General features: G+C 38.5%; 2 protein-coding genes across 3 annotated transcripts in view; one reads left to right on the top strand and one right to left on the bottom strand.

Moving 5' to 3' along the window:
- PPP2R3C (protein phosphatase 2 regulatory subunit B''gamma) overlaps positions 1–1,036 on the bottom strand; it is a 33,805-nt gene extending 32,769 nt beyond the window's left edge. Inside the window, exon 1 of the mRNA XM_007436796.3 lies at positions 891–1,036. Within this exon, the coding sequence (XP_007436858.1) occupies positions 891–939 (49 nt within the window). The 5' untranslated portion in view covers positions 940–1,036. The remainder of the gene's footprint in view (positions 1–890) is intronic.
- A 114-nt stretch (positions 1,037–1,150) lies between these two features.
- The window catches only part of PRORP (protein only RNase P catalytic subunit), a 56,205-nt gene continuing 40,820 nt past the window's right edge, over positions 1,151–16,535 (top strand). The window contains exons 1-4 of one of the 2 annotated variants that reach the window (XM_088145369.1): positions 1,151–1,373; positions 2,863–4,095; positions 5,423–5,470; positions 11,283–11,415. In XM_088145369.1, the coding sequence (XP_088001495.1) occupies positions 3,137–4,095; positions 5,423–5,470; positions 11,283–11,415 (1,140 nt within the window). In that variant the 5' untranslated portion in view covers positions 1,151–1,373; positions 2,863–3,136. Of the gene's footprint in view, positions 1,413–2,862; positions 4,096–5,422; positions 5,471–11,282; positions 11,416–16,535 lie in introns of both variants that reach the window. The other variant, XM_088145370.1, reaches the window with a different exon arrangement.

Here is a 16,535-nt window from a genome sequence, read left to right as displayed (position 1 = left end):
AGCATGTGAAATTGAAGATATTGTACAATAGTTTGCACACTCTGTTAAGTCTCCTCTTTTTACTATTGGAATGTAGATTGACCTCTTCCAATTGGTTGGCCACTGTGTCGTTCTCCAGATTTGCTGGCTTGGCTAGAACTTTGACTGATTCTTCTTCTGTTGCTTCCCATATTTTGGTGGGTATTCCATCAGTTCCTGTAGCCTTCCGACTTGGTAATGACTGAATCTAATTTCATCTAGAGGTTCTTGTAAGTAGGGAATATCTTCTAAGGTATCTTGGATGTTGACATTTCTACTGTACAGTGTTTCAGTAAACTCCTTCCATCTGTCCATGAGTCACTGGTCTGTTTCATACAAGCTAGACTAAACCTGATCAGCAATTTGCAACTCAGTGTATTATACAAACCAGCAAACATGGCAATTTGGTGCAGTGTACTGTGTGTACTGTTGTCAGTTCAATAAACTATGGCTAGGCAAAGCAAGGATTATTTATAACAGGGCCATTACAGTTCATGGGGCTTTGTTAGGCTTCCTCGCTGAATGATTACTGGAATAGACACAGGCCACTGAAATAAATTAAATTTCATTTAATGTTATTGTGAAACACAGAGCCTAAAAACCGCAAGAGGCTACAGGCATTTCTATTCTCCCTCATATTCAGAGGTAGCGCAGCTAGTGCGCTTACATCGTGGCCAAAAAAGGTTTCCACCAAATTTAAGCCACCTCGGAGCCTCCAAAAGAGAGCCCAGCGCCTGCATCTCTTCGGGGTTGCGAATCCCCAGAGCCGAGCATCCCGGTCGCCCTAGAGGAGCGCAGGCAGCCAGGCCCTCCCCCGTGGAGGAGAGACTCCAAGTCACGCGCCACCCGGCTAAAAATCCCTCTTCACTCACAGTCGGTACTGACGGCCAACCGGCTTTTCAGCGCCTGCTTCCAGTCCATCTTTCGTGATGTTCCCGCCTCAGTCAAGTACACCTCCGCTCCCACTAACTGTCGTCACCATTGGCAATATCCGGGAAATGGCGATGGAGTCACATGATCCCTCCTCCTCCATCTTAAGTGCAGGCAAAAAAGAAGCTACAGCGCTATGTAGCGTAGACACAGAAAACGGAGAGCAGGGGCCCTTAATTAACATGGCTACTGCCTCCTGCCTATCGGGTCTTTTCTAAATAGGTCATCACCTCGTCGCCTGCGTAGAGATCACGTGCGCTAATCTGCCAATCGGGGGAGAGCGCTTCGATTAGCGGAAATTTCTGGGAAAAGTATTGCTGAGCCGTCCGGCGTGGTTCCGTCGTTTCTTACTGCCGCGTGTCGTGGAGTCTTGGCTCGATGTGTTCATCGCCCCGACTAAATTGGCCCTGTTTTAATCTGCCAGTGTAAGACGCTAACATAAACTACGTTTCGCAGCATGCCGGGTACGTCGGGCACTTCGGCTAGCGAGGGTTGCACCGATGCCTTTGGTTATTTGGGCTGAACTTTCTGTTCTGGGAGCTCCCAGTTGCCGCCAAATATGGCGGACAGGTTACAAATTAGGCATTTATTTATTTAATTTATACGGCCGCCCACCTCACAGAAGAGACATGGTAGGAAGAGAGCTGAGTTGTTCTATGCTAGCCAGAAATCAGAGTCTGCTAGCACCTTTTAAGATTAACAAATGTTATTATAAGGCATAAACTTTCGCAAGCTGCAGCTCACTGCGTCAGATGCGTGGAATAACTTAACTAATGTAGAATTTAAGTCTATAGGGATGAAGTGGAAAGAAAGGGAAGATTACAGGTACCTTATCATTTAATCATTGCAATGTATTAAAACCCATTGAGATCAGGACTCAGAACAAGGGCAAGGTATGGTAATAGCTGAGCAGTTTAACCTCCCAGGACACTATTATAGATCTCTAACAATTTCAGAAGAAAGAAACGTTGCCAGCCCAATGGAAAGGGGGACCGTTGTAATTTTGAGGCAGCACATTAAAAATATTAACATCCCATTAGATCTGTCATCTCTTTCCAAGGATATACTCCTGACCAGCTAGATACCTAAATCAAATTACAATCCCTAAATACTGTATAGGAGGGCATTCTCCTTGGCTCAATTTGATGCCCTGCCTACTACAGCCTTAGAAGGGAGGTACAGAGGCATCCCATTTGGATTAAGGTTTTGCCTATATAGTGAAGGGACTATTGAAACTGTTACACATATTTTATTATACAGCATTGCCCATTTTATGCTGGCCCACAGTCAGAGTTGATAATTCCACATTTAAGGAAATTCCCTGGTAATTCTGATTAATTTTACCTACAGTTTTTACTCTTATATCCATGACTCTGTTACCCTAAGCGTAGCTAAATTCTGCTATGTCATGGAAAATGCGCAACCAAAATGCTCAGTTAATTTTAGAATGTATCCTATGGAACCCAATTTAAAGAATTGAGTTTTATTATGTACTGGTCTTTGACTACAGTAAAGATGCTTATTTACTCTAATGCTAAGTTTAAAAGAAAAAAGAAATGGTCAGAACAGATCTTACTGGGATTGCTTCATATATGCCTTTGTAGGGCAGCTTAATGCTGTTGGGTATACTTGTTTAAAGTGACAGGTTCTGTAAGCAAAATCAGACTTTTGATCTATGGCAGTCTTGCAGGTCTCATTTTTTAGGGCTAGTTACTGGGTTAGTTTGTCTCTACAAGATGATCATAAATTACTGAAAACTAAGAGTCTGATTAAGTAAGTGAGATATCAATGTTCTTACCAATGAGTACAATTTATAGTTTATCTTTGTCGTTTTAAGGAAATGTGACCTGTTTTTATGCAGCTGACCTGACCTGAATGAAAATCTCACATTGTGCTTAACTCCCTTGTGTGCAGGTACCACTAATGAAGGAACTTCAGAAATATGCTGATGTCAAGCATTTTAACAAATGAAGGAAAAGATGTTGTCATTTTGATTTGGGCTTTTAGTTTATTTTCTTCTGAGAATGATAAAAACTTATTTGTTTTAATGAGATAGTTAAATGTGTTAGTGACACCAATCATTTATTTTCCCAGCTTACAAGGTTTTGACAAGTCTGTCAGTTTCCTTTATATATTTATTACGAAGTGGTTCCTTTAAAAAATCCTTCAGTTTTAATTATTCAGCATTATGGGTTTTTCCCTCCCAATAAGAAATTGGGTTTTGCAGACATTAACATTCCTCCCCATGCCAACACAGCAAAAATTGCCAGCTGTGTGTAGGTGCTTCACTTTTACCACATCATGTAGGCGGGCAGAGTCAATAGATCCTAAAGCATTTCATTCAGAAATTAAAATAAAAGAAGACAGTGTGAAGAAGAACAGCGCTGGTAAAGACAGATTTCCCCCCCACCCTTTCAATGCATTTGCTGCCGGATCATCCAAGAGGAGGGCAATATATCAGAAAAATGTTGCAGTTGCAAATGATTCTCTTATTCCTTTGAAGACAGTCTGTCCTCCAGACAAACCTTTGAGTGCCAAGGAATGGGAAAAGTTAAAAGAAGAATGTCAAGAATATAAAAAATTTGAAGATGTTATGTTTGACAGCATGGTTAATAATAATAGCCCGGTAGATGTGGCTAAATCCTTGCTGGCTGCGGTGGCTAAGCGTGATGGAGATGTTGAATATAGTTATTTGGTGAAGTACTTGACTCTGTGTGTTTTTCATAAGCAAATGGGAGAGATTTATGATATCTATAATATTATGAAAACCAAATATAAATATTTAGAAGATTCAGCGTATTCTTTGCTCATCAAAGGCTTGAGTGGTTCCCCACACTGGAAAGAGACCTTGATACTACTGGAAAAGATTAAAAAAGTCTCGTTCCCTTCAAGACAAAATTATGGAGACTGTATTGAGGGTGCCCTACTCAACCAAGAAAGAAACCTTGCATTTGAATTGTTTCATGAGATGTTAGCTGAAAATCTGACGCCAAACTTGACAACAATAAAGCTTTTCTTCAACTTTTGTCAGCCTGTGAAGGATGACCATTTGAAAAATAAATGTATTGATATCCTCTACTACTTAAGAGAGAATCAAATTTATCCTGAGGAATCTCTCATGCTGAGCATAAAGCAGTGGTTTGAAAGGTAAATAAAGCAGTAACAGTTGTCCTTCAGAATTTAGATGAAAGCTGTTTAAAATAATAAACACTTTAAATACTGATCAGTAAATAATCTGTTTATGTTGTAATGTTGATGAGAAATGTATGTAACCTATCAGATCTGTGGGAAGTTTGCACACGTTGCTGTAAGCCATCTTTGTTATATCCATGGTTGATTCGACAAGCAATACCTAATTCATATATAATGACAATAAATTGTGATTTACAAACTGCAGCTACATATAAGCAAAAAACTCAAAGCCACATTATGTCCTAGCATGAGATGTAAACCTAGCCTCCTATGTGTATACTGTAATTTTGCTTAGGAAGTTAATTGTCTCTTAAGCCAGTGGTTGGGTTTGTACATCAGACTGAGCTCCAATTGCTTAGCCATGGTATGTTGATTAAACAACAATTTGCTTGTTTGTACAGCTTTACTCAGTCATAAATCCTTATAAATCTTAGCTTATAAACTACACTTAGCTACAAGCAGCAAACTACATTATGGTTTATGCCGTAGATGGTTTATAGCATAGTGTGATACATGAACCTACTCAGTGAGATAATCAACCACTCTTAAAGACTTCTGTTGAATCTCCATGTTAAATAATGTCATTGACAAAGCTACTTTATATTTTTTTGATACAGCCTATTGATGCATTTACAAATAATGGGGTACTTCAGTATAAGTTGTAATGCTGCTACTTTCTTTAAAAATAATACATGTTAAATGCTGATTACTGAAAGAGGGAAATTCTACAGTATTTATGATATTTAATTTTAATTGTACAACTATTGCTAGGCTCTCCCAAAGCAGACACAAACTTCCTGCAGCTTCCTAGAGATTCAGTACAACTAGGACTCAATCTTTATTGTAATTCAAGAATTGTAACCATTACAAATAATTAACAGTCCCTGAGCCATGAAAGCTGATTCCAAGCTTATATTTACTTTGGATTCAAATCAACTATTTTTCCTACACTTGCTTGTGAGAATTACTTGTTTACATTCTGTCTGTTCCTGCTTGAGAATTGTTAACTCCTAACAAAACCCTATTAGATAGATAATAAGTTATATTCTCTAAACAATGAGTGGGGCTTACGTGTAAGTAACTGCATAGAATTGCAGTTGCACTTTAATTCTATATATGTCTGCTTAGATGTAAACCCCTATATTCTAAGGAAGAGCTTATATCTATATATGTGTACGGTACAGGATCAATGCCTTCATTTGGATTTAATAGCAGGAAATGCTTCTTTTGGATGTGTTTAAATTATTGTAATTGGATTCTAATTTTTATGTATTTTTTATAGTATTCCAGGGGAGAACTGGAAAGGAAATTTAACAACCATGAATTATAGGTAAATATTTTTCTTTAAAGTTCTGCCTAATGTTTAGCTTCTTCAGTTACTTCTTCAAATGGAGGAACAGAAGGAAAGGTTTTCATATTTGGCTTGACAGTTAGATAATGCCAGGCTTTTTTCCTAATAATTGTGCAAAAGTGTGTTAAAATTCATAGGAAATCTAATGTCTACCTTAACGAGAGTGCAGTGCAATGCCAAAATGTCCTGTTTGTTTATTCATATCTCACATTTCCTCTAGAAGCTCAAAGCAGCTTACTTGATATTCTTGCAGGAAGAAAATCTGTTTAGGTTGGGGTGAGAGATAGTGACTAGCTCAGAGTCACCCAAGGAGTTTCTGTGGCTGAGGGTACACTTGAACCTGTAATTTCCAAGTTGTAGAAAATAGAGATTTATATAGTTAAACCATGTGATAAGATCAAGAAGAATGTTTCCCCATTCTCTAACCATAAAAATAAGATTGTTCCAATAAAAGAGAATATATATGTAGCTCAGGGTTGAACTATGGAGTCCTTGGTGTTCTCTGAACTTGGTTGTTTGCTTGTAGACATTTCATTATCAGACTAGGTAACATCATCAGTGTGAGTGAGTGATTTGCTCCCTGTGTATATATATAGTAGCTTACCCTGCCAGTTTTGCTGGGGGTGTGGTTTTTCTCCTTGGTAGTTCCTTGATTAGGGTGTTGTTTTCTGCTTGATTGTTTGCCTGGTGTTAATCCCTGCTTATATGGGTATTGGCCGCTGGAGGAGATGTGTTGTGGCCTTTTTGTTTCCTTCTTAGCTTTTTTATTGTTTCTTTTGAATGGTGTGTAAATATGGTTTATTTCTATGTGTTTATTGATGGCTAATTTGTCTGAATGCCAAGCTTCCAGGAATTCCCTAGTTGTTTTTGGATTTAGCTTGGTCTAAGATGCTCACAGTTACCCAGTTTAAATTATGGTTGTCCATGTGTTGAGACAATTTACTACTTTAGCATCTCTGACAGATGGCTATCCAGTCTCTGTTTAAAAACAGTTAAGGGGGGGTCCACCATCTCCTGATGCAGTGTGTACCTTATTGACCAATTCTTACAGTTAGGAGTTGTTTCCTGTGTCCATCTGAAATTAACTTATTATTAAAACCTCTTGTTTCTTATTGCCTTCTGGAATAACTGAACAGTGTTTTTGTTTGGAGTCTGTTCATGTCTTTTTCATCACAATCTTTCAGATACTTGAAGACACCTCTCATATCTCCTCGCTATCTTCTTTTTTCCAGGCTAAATAGAGTCCCCTATTGTGGGGGAGATGGGCGGGGGAGAAATCCAATCAATCAATCAATCCAGTACAGTTCCCTATAGGTTTTTTCCTTCCTTGTCATCTTGATTATTGTCTTCTGGACATACTCAAGTTTGGCAATGTCTTTCTGAAAATGAAATGGCCAGAACTGGATACAATATTTTACTGTATGTGCAATCTGACCAATACAGAATATATCTTCTATTGATGCAGCCTACAACTGCATTCATTTTGTATACGGGTAGCCCTTGCTTAACAACCATTCATTCACTGGCTGTTTGAAGTTATGGTGATGGTGAACAAATGGTACTTATGCCCTGTCCCAAAAATTGCAGCCATTATAGTGCCCCCGCAGTCATGTCATCAAAATTAGGACACTTGGCAGCCTGCATACACTTACAACCGCAGGCCTTCAGATGCTTCTGAGGCCTTCCAAAAGTTTGTGAGAAGGCCACGCCCACCCCTCTCCAAATTGCACATGTGCTTCTCCAAATCGCACGCTGCCTTCTTGTGATGCTTCAGAAGGCCTCAGAAGCATCGTGAGATGAATTGCAAAAAGGCAGCGTGCGATTTGGAGAAGGGTGCATGCGGTCTCGGAAAGAAGTCATGGTGTAGCCAGCAGCTGCCTTGCATAGGGCCAGGCTGGACATGCCTTGTCAGCAGCAGGAGAAAGAAGAAGGTGAAGGTCAACTGAGGGCTGCAGGGCCTATGGAAGCAGGGTGGCAGGGGTGGCTGGGGCTTTCACTATGGTGCTGGGGGGCTGGCTGTAGCTTCGGGCTTAAGGCAGCACTCAGTGGCAGTGGCGGCATCAGGGTTGAAGTAGAGGCCTGAGGCAGTGGTGCCTGGCTTAGACTGCTAAAGGTCCCGGGCCTCTACTTCAGCCCTAACACCACTCATGTTGCCACCACTTCCAAGGATTGCTGCTGGTGGGGCGGGGAAGATAGGTGAGTGGGGGGAGTTCAAGAGGACTCAGTCCTTTATCTTACTGAGTCTTGGGGCTGGGAGGAACCAAGCCAGGAATGGGTGAGGTGGGTCATCACCTCGCGACTGGTGGTATTTGGTTGCCAACAGGAAGTGCTGAGATTGCGATCACTAAGCGATGTGGTCACATGACATTGTGCTTTATGACTGCATCACTTAGTGATGGAAATTCTGGTCCCAATTACCATTGTAACCCAAGGACTACCTGTAGTTTTAACAACTGGCTCGTGTTCAGCTTGTGATCTACCAAGACGCCTAGATCCTTTTTGTATGTGCTGTGCCAAATATAGTCTCTCTCATCCTATATTCATGCCTTTGATTTTTCCTACCCAGATATAGGATTTTAGGTTTGTCCCTGTTGAAATTCATTCTGCTGGTTTCTTCCCATTGTTCCAGCTTGTTATGAACTTCCTAAATCTTCACATTGTCCTTAGGGGTAGGGCTGCTGTCCACCCATCATTTGTGTCATCTGCAAATTAGATAATTATATTTTCGAATCCCTCATCCAGGTTATTTAAAAGTACATTGAATAGCACAGGCCCTGTAGAATGATGCTGAATGATTCTTTCTAGACATGGAGCCATTTATGTACACTTCTGTATGATGGATCAAGAAGCTCTATTAATCTAATGGTAGCGTAGGCTAGTCCACATTTTGTCATCTTCCTTCTAGAATCCCACGGTAGGCTTTGTCAAATGCTTGGCTGGAGTCGAAGTATATATGTTCACTGGGTTCCTGTGATTATCAAAAAAAGAAATCAAATTGGGTTGATATGACTTATTCTTGATAAGTGTATTCTGGCTCCTATTAAGCAATATACTTCTCTAAATGCTCACAGACTGACTGCTGATGTCAAGCTGAGTAGTCTGCAGTTATCTGGGTCCTCTTTTTTCCCTTTTTTGAAAATAGGAACAGCATTTTCAACTCTCTAGTACTGTGGTACTATGCCTGTTCTCCATGATTTCTCAAAGATCACAGAAAGGAGCTCTGATACGACATCTGCAAGCTGCAAAACTCTTTGATATAACTAGTCTAGTCCTGGAGACTAGACTAGATTAGCCAGGTGCTCCCTAACCTCCCTTTTACTTACCTTAAGTTGCCCTTCCTTTTTGTCAATTGTTCTGCTTAGTTCCATTTAAGCACAGTTTTCATTTGGGGAAAAGACTATAGTAAAGGAATGTTAAGGAACTCTACCATCTCCCTGTCACTTGCTACTATTCTACAATCTTCTAACAACCTACCCTTCCTTTTTTCTTTTTTCTTTTTTCTTTTTTCACTACTCATATAGCCAAAAAGCCTTCTTTTATTGCTTTTAGCCTCTCTTGTGCTCTTTAGTTTCTTTGTACTTTAGCCTTTTTAACTTTCTTTCTGTAGATAGTAGCTACTGGCTGGTATGCCTGCTTGGTGATTACACTCATCTTCCATTTCCTGCATTTTCCCCTTTTTAACTCTTAGTTTAGTTGAAAGCCCGTTATGCATCCTTAACAATTTCCTAAACTGTCCAGCACTTTTCCCTCACTGGAACGGTATGTGATTATACTTTCAGTATATTATTTTTCAGTTTCCGGCCCTCCTGGGCTTCTTTTGACCTGAGGATTTGCATACATGGAGTCCTATCTAGTACCTCTCTCCAGCTTATTGGAATTGGCTCTCCTGAAGTCATGTGTGTATATATGAATATTTTCCATGTTCTCTTCCTGTAGCATCTTGAACTCCAAGATGACATGGTCACTTTCTCCCAAAGTTCCCACTACTTTTACCTCTTGAACCTCTATCTTCCTTATTGATTAGGATAAGATCTAGGATAACTTTTTGTCACTTCTTTAACAGTCTGGAAAGTGAAATGGTCAACAAGACCACTGTGTTGTTTTTGGAATCTTGCAGTCTTGGCTAAGTTGCTATTACAATAAATATCTGAATAGCTAAAGTCTCCCATTATTCTGTGTCTCTTTCTTTAAAGGTTTATAATCTGGTCCAGGAGGAAATTACCCAGATCTTCTCCTGGCTCAGCTAGCTATAGCACACTTCCATAATAATGTATTTTGTCTTTTATTCTTTCCCAAATGCTATCTAGTGGACCCTTGTGCTCAGAATCCTAGATCTTAATGTGTATGTGCACTTTCTTCATATATAATGCCACTTCTTCTCTAGCTGCCTGGTCTTCATGGTTGGAGGAAGAATCATGAATGTTCCCTTGAAGAAAGATGGGCTATAAAAATAAATATAGATGGAGGACTGCAGTTAGAGGGAAGAATTCAGGTGGTTATGTAGAGGACACATCTACCCCCATTTAACTGTAGCATTTTAGCATGAGCATGCTTACTCATTAAATTTCAGAGGAATCAGGAACATTAGCAGACATCTCCCCTTTTGCAGGTATTCTCAAACAGGTGACTTCTGGCTACATGGGAATATAGCTTCCACAATTACCAGCTGAGACTTATGGTAGTTATGTAGCTCAGCAATTTGGATAAAGCTGTTTTATACTGTAGCACAATACAATTTTTTTCTGCCATTTGAATTGATTGCCCTAATCCCTGCTTCCAAAAGTCACATAGTTTTAAAGTTGTGTTAAGGCAGATCTTCAAATCAGCCAGCAGAGTCACTGGAGCCTTACTTCTGTTCTTAGCGAATAAGCTCTTGAAAATGAAAATCAACATTGATGAATTAATGAAACGCAGATAGCTTGATTTTTTTTTTGTTTCTAATCCTAAAATCCTAGTTTTATATACTGTATCTTAAATGTTCAGTATCACCATTACGTAAAACTGCCATTTATGCATAATGATTAAATAGTTTAATATTCCATGAGTACATCTGAGCAAGGTGCAGGCTCTTTAACTTACCCCGCTCTCAAGAACAGATCAAAATGTTCACATTTGTTCTTAATTGCTGTTCCACATTGTATTTAGACCTGGGTAAGGCATTGTTAATCTTAACTATGCTTAATTGAAATAAGCCAAATCATATATTTTTGAGTGGCTGGTTTCAATAAATCCTAATTAATATTAAATACAGTTTCATACAGTTTGCCCTACTGTATTGCTACTTAGGTTTCTTGTCTTCTTGTGGCTATGCTGGAAAAGAAGTGAGGGAAGGAATGCATGAACTTTTGGCTCATTCAGGTATATGTTGAAATGAAGCCAACTGAAGCTTTTTCATGTAGGTCTGCAAGTTAACTTAATATTTAATGAATATTCTATTTAATGTTTTTCTATCAAAATATTCAATCCAGCCTTGTAAATAAGCCCAAAAACATTACTAGATATATTTTTCTTTTGCCTACCTGCTAATGGCATGGTTGACTTCATTTCCATGCTGTCTGCAGAAGAATTGTTTTCAGCAGCCAGCATGCTGCTGAAACCAACAAAAAATGGTTGCCAATCAAATAGACTGGTTTAGGTGGGACTTACATATGTAGCTTTCTTGGACATCTTGTCCTACAGTGTATTTAAAGGTAATGATGCTTCAGTCATATAGTAAGGAGAAACTTATTTAAGATGCTGATATTTTATAAGTAGCTAATAAAATCATTATGTGATTTCATTGTTACTGCAGCAGGCAGTGTCCATCTTGTGGTCAGCCTTTGGAAGATATTAATCTGAATCAAGAAGAATTCATCATTCTGAAGGAAAAAATAAAAAAGGATGTGATAGAAGGCACTGATGTATTTCGAAATACATCTCCCCAGGTGAGTGTCAATGAAACAAATGTTTTTATTTTGATCCGAGTACTACAAGATTATATTTGTCTGTAACACTGTAATATTGCCCTACCCAGCATAGGATCTGGTTACCATAACATCTGCCCAACCAATTCAATCCTGCATGGTTGGTGCATTCTGGGTTCCTTCGATGTCATCTGTCGGGACCCTGGAAGTGTGCCTTCTCTGTAGCAGCACCTGCCCTCTGGAATGAGGTTCTTCCTGAGATCTGGATGGCCCCCACTCTGCTGTTTAGAAGAGCCACGAAGACCTGGCTCTTCACCCAGGCCTTTGGTGAAGGAGAGTGAGGCCCTGTGCTTCATTGTGCTTGCTGTCTTTTATCTTTATCTGTGGAGTCCTTGGTGTTCTCTGAGCTTGGTTGTTTTTTTGCAGACGTTTTGTTACTAACATCTTCAGTGCAAGAAGGGAGTGAGGTTTGCTCTCTGTTTATATACAGTAGCTTGCCCTGTCACTGTTGGTGGGGGTATTGTTTTCTCCTTGATAGTTCCTTGATTAGGCTGTTGTTTACTGCTTGATTGTATGTCTGAGTTGGTCTTTATCTTGGAGTTTATCTTTTATGTTTTATAGATTTTATTCTAATTTCTTTGTTTGATTGTTGTGAGTCATTGAGAGTCAAGTGGTATACAAGTTTAATAAATTATTGTTGTTGTTATTATTATTATTGACATGACATTTTTAAAATCTTTGAGTAGCTATAATATAAGTCATGTAGCTGACTTGCTTGCAGACATGGCAAGGAACACGCGAAGTGGCTTTACTTGTATATGTTTGCAGAGACATCTCAGAACAATTTGCGAAGCAGTGGCACAAGTCCAGAGAAGGACAGGGCTGCTTAACTATTCAGAAAGAGATACATACATGCTGAAAAGCACTTTCAAAGGATATACACAGCACATTATATTGCATGTATCCTGGGAGAGAAAGAAACAGGTCGCTAGATGGTGCTCTTGTTGTATCTTGGATGTGTTGTATCTTGGATGTGAATAACAGGACTAACAAGGTCAGTGTCTGAAAGCTATCTTCCCATATTGTTCCCCCAAATAAATGTTTAGATTTTATTTAGCTATTAGATAAGAACATCTCACAAAGGAGTTAATAAATATAGTTTGCAGATTTTCAATGTATACGGTACTGAATTTTAAAAAAACGATTTCTGTAATAATATAATCAATAGTAGGGCTGTGGAAAGCATCCAAAATAGGTGTTGAAGCAGTTGGGCTCTTTGCAGAGCTTGCATGGCTAAGCAGGAGCTGTCTCTGGCCACACTGCTGGGTGTTCCAGTGGAAGGGTTGCCTATATGTCCACTATAAAATCTGTTTCAGTAAGACAAGGAAGGCATTTCTAGCTGAAAATCTTTACATATTGCTCACTAAATGTGAAAACCATAGTTCTTGAATAGCTGGAGACAAAACTTTTTCATAAAAGACGTAATTAACATGAAATGTAAGATGTGGTGTCTGCAAATGTGTCTTTAAAGCAGGTTTAGAAAACTTTATGGGGAGGATAGGTCTTTTCAGTAGCTGTTGACAGCGATTGCTGAGTTTCCATATTTAGAGGTGGTTTTCATATTTTGAGGCAGTTATTAGTGGCCAGCTATGAGGATGGTCTGTCAACTTTCAGATCCTGGCCATTGTTGGAACTCATCTGCTGGACTGTGTGAATGGTTGGTTTGACTCAGTAGTGTTGCTTTTTGGCCAGACATGATTCACACCCTAATAGTTTGCTAAGCCTGTTACCTGGCAACATTCAGGAATTGCTCAGGGTTGGAAATGTTTGGGTAATTTACATGCAGCTGGGGCTTTTCTGGAGGAATTTATTATGGGAAGAGTTGTAGCTGTAGGTATGATAATAGAATATTTTATTTGGGTATGTGTTGGCTGTTTAGGGAGATTCCATTTCTAGCTATTAATTTTTTCAATCAGCTAAGGAAAGGAAATAAGATCTACATTACATGATTAAGACATCCTTTCAGTTAATGCTTTCCTTGATTTTTTGTTCAAAAACATTTTAGTGTTTATCTTTTACTGAATCACCTAAACTTTTACATAGTTACAAATATTCAGACTGGACAATTCTATAGTGATAACCCTAGAAGTCATAAGAGGTTGTCTTGATGAAGCTAACTCTAATTTTTATTTAATTTAATAGAAAACAATATTTTTTGTCACTTTCAAATACTGAAAGCTATAGTGTAGAACCTTTTTATTGTTTGATATTACTGATTAATATGCTTACTAAAAAAATGTAAAGGGTGTCGAACCATTGCAGAATTTTTATAAGCTATTCATGAATAGCCATTTAAGTCTCAGTTTTACTACATTAGCAAATAATGTCTAAGAGTGGAGGTTTCTGCTGATCATAGAAGATGCTTTATGTTTCAAAATAACCAGTGATATAAAAAATAAAAAGTTATTGATACTAACATTATTATATTCAAATACAGTTCATTGTTTTATGATTGCATATAACAAGACAAACAACACAAAAAACCCCTTTTGAACAGAGTGAGAAAACTTTTGATGACAAAGGTTAACGCTTAAAACTTCTTGTATCACCAAGGACTGCAGCAGGAAGGGCAGTGTAAAGTCGCATGTAAGTGGGACTAGGATTTTTAATTGTTCTAGGTTTTGTGGGGAAGTTCTTTGTTTTTTTAACTATGCCAAACCTATTTTAGATTTTTTGTTCAGTTTTTTGTATTTCCTGCTTCAACATGGTCACCAGTTTCTAGCAATTGTAGTAAGAAACACCTCTAGGGGCCACAAACATTGATTCAGACCTAAAGCAAACTTTGAGGCTTTGGGATTGCCCACTTCATACAACTGCATCTTTTGCAGCCATCAAGAGTAAACAGGCCAAAGGCTTCTTATGTGCTAATCAGTTTTTAGTCTTTTAATCTTTTAATGAAATTACATGCATCAAAAGGACCCACTGTTTTATAGCTAAAGAAACTGATAATGTTATTTTCCATCATGGTAGAAATAGTTTCTAACCATTTGTATGTTTTGCTTTGTTTATAATTTTGTAGAGGTCACTATGAAAGTGGGTCTCTACTTTTTACTACCTATTAGAATAATCTGTATTTGTGATCAAGTGGATATACACATGCCATTTCTTACATGTGCCATTTCTGAAGCCACAGTGACTCATTTTAAAAGCATACCTGTCATTCCCCACCTTAATTCTTTATGCATATGTTTGGAAATTAGAGTGCAAATTAATATAAATGAATTATTGCTTTTGTTCTGGTGAAGATTATGATATAAATGTTGTTAAGATGAGTATAATATAGAAATTAAATTTAAGATGAATAGATTTGTGAGGTGGAAATATCACAAAGGAAGGGAAAAACAAACGTTCTGTTCTGAAAGAAGACTATTCATACAATGTTCAGTGTGCTCCCACTATATTAGTTGAGTCAACACACAGCATGTCACATACATTTAATAGAACTGATTGTGGCTTAGAATAGCATTAGTGGACAAGTGTGCATAATTCTATAAAATTCTATAAGTTAAAGCTCTGTAAAATCCAGGTAAATATTGTGTCCTATTTCATTACTCTAATATATGCATAGTGCTTACATTTCTCCCCTCACATGAAAGAATTGCCTTCTAATATTAGTCCCCTTATTCAGGTTCCAACTTTCTCTTAAGGAGTAGATGACCTTAAAGGGCTAGGTCTCTGGCTTGGAGCCTGACACTTATCCACAGTGACACATCGCTATAGGTACATTGCTGAGTTAACATAAGAGCTTGATTTTCTGATCTGAAAATGGCAAGTTTTTAAGGGTTTCAGATTCTGAAGGTCCTCATTTGATCAATGCAGAGATGTAGGACCTTGTGATGGAATGTATCTCTGAGGGGGGAGTTGGTATGATGGAATGCAGTAGAAAACCAGGTTCGCAGGAAGGAGGGAGCACATTCCAAGAGGAGAGGGGAGGAGGCAAGAGGCAACACAATCCAAAGCAAGAGCATGGGAAGAGGATGTAGGATAGCCACTCCCTAGAATCCTCCAGGGTATATCCATTAGGTTATTGTAGTACAGATTTAGTCTGGCAAGATTCTGTCTATATGGTGTAAGCAATAAAAGAACTGAACTTGATTGGATTGTTTCCGTGTTGTTCTTGGGCTGGGCCTGACAGACCTTGACTTAAATCCTGGATTTGAGAGCCTCTGATCTTTGGATTAAGGCTGAGGTATTTGGTGATGATGTGGAAGCCTGAATTGACCTCTGGTAACATTTGGATGGTGGATCAGAATTGCTATCTGTATCAGAATTTGTATTGCTGGTTGAAGCAGTGATCCTGAATTTGCCTCCCTGTGGAATCATAGCTGGGTCTGCTGCTTTTGTATGGAGTTTCTGATAATACAGAAAACTGTAAAAAGCCATTTTTAATGCAAGAAAATAAAGTTTCCTAGGACAATAAATCTGCTTGATACAGATTTCAGTCTAGCAGAGAGTTAGCACGATTTAAATTCTGTTTTGTCTAGTCAAACTGAAATCATTAATTTTACTCATAAATAAATCACACAAATTCTTTTATTATTTTAGAGGGGTCCTGGCAACTGCAAAGTTTGAGAAGCCTGATTAATTTCTAACTGTATCCAAGTCAGGCTTTAAATGTTACTGAGAATTATCCGAGTGCTCAGGAAAAAAAAGATGCTTCCTCCCAACTGTGCCTCACAGAGCATCTTGATGGGTGCTGTCAACTCCTTCATAACAAATCAGTGGCTGAACCTGCATAAAGTTTATATTGCCTTAAGAGTTTAGTAATCAATATATTGCTGCAGTACTGGAAAACTCCAGATCTTTAGAGACATAGTAATTTAGATGTTTGAACCATGTGTAGAATGGGTGCCTAAACATTCAGTACCGACTTAAAAATAGGATTATTTATTTATTTATTTAGGCCACTACATACATTTTTGAACTAAAATTCCGTGGATGCCTAGCACACTGATGTCATATTGCAAAGAAGAGCATAAATTTGAACACTGAGGTTATAAGGCAATGAAATTTTCATCCTATAAAAAGTTCCTATACTAGATAGTTTCCTGATAGTGGAACAAACATTATGTGTCAACTAT

The sequence above is a fragment of the Python bivittatus genome, unplaced genomic scaffold, assembly GCF_059951505.1.
Source record: "Python bivittatus isolate LINGU-HERP-01145 unplaced genomic scaffold, Pbiv_v1 ctg000480_np1212, whole genome shotgun sequence".
Taxonomy (NCBI): Eukaryota; Metazoa; Chordata; class Lepidosauria; order Squamata; family Pythonidae; genus Python; species Python bivittatus.
This window is presented reverse-complemented; position numbering and strand designations above follow the sequence as displayed.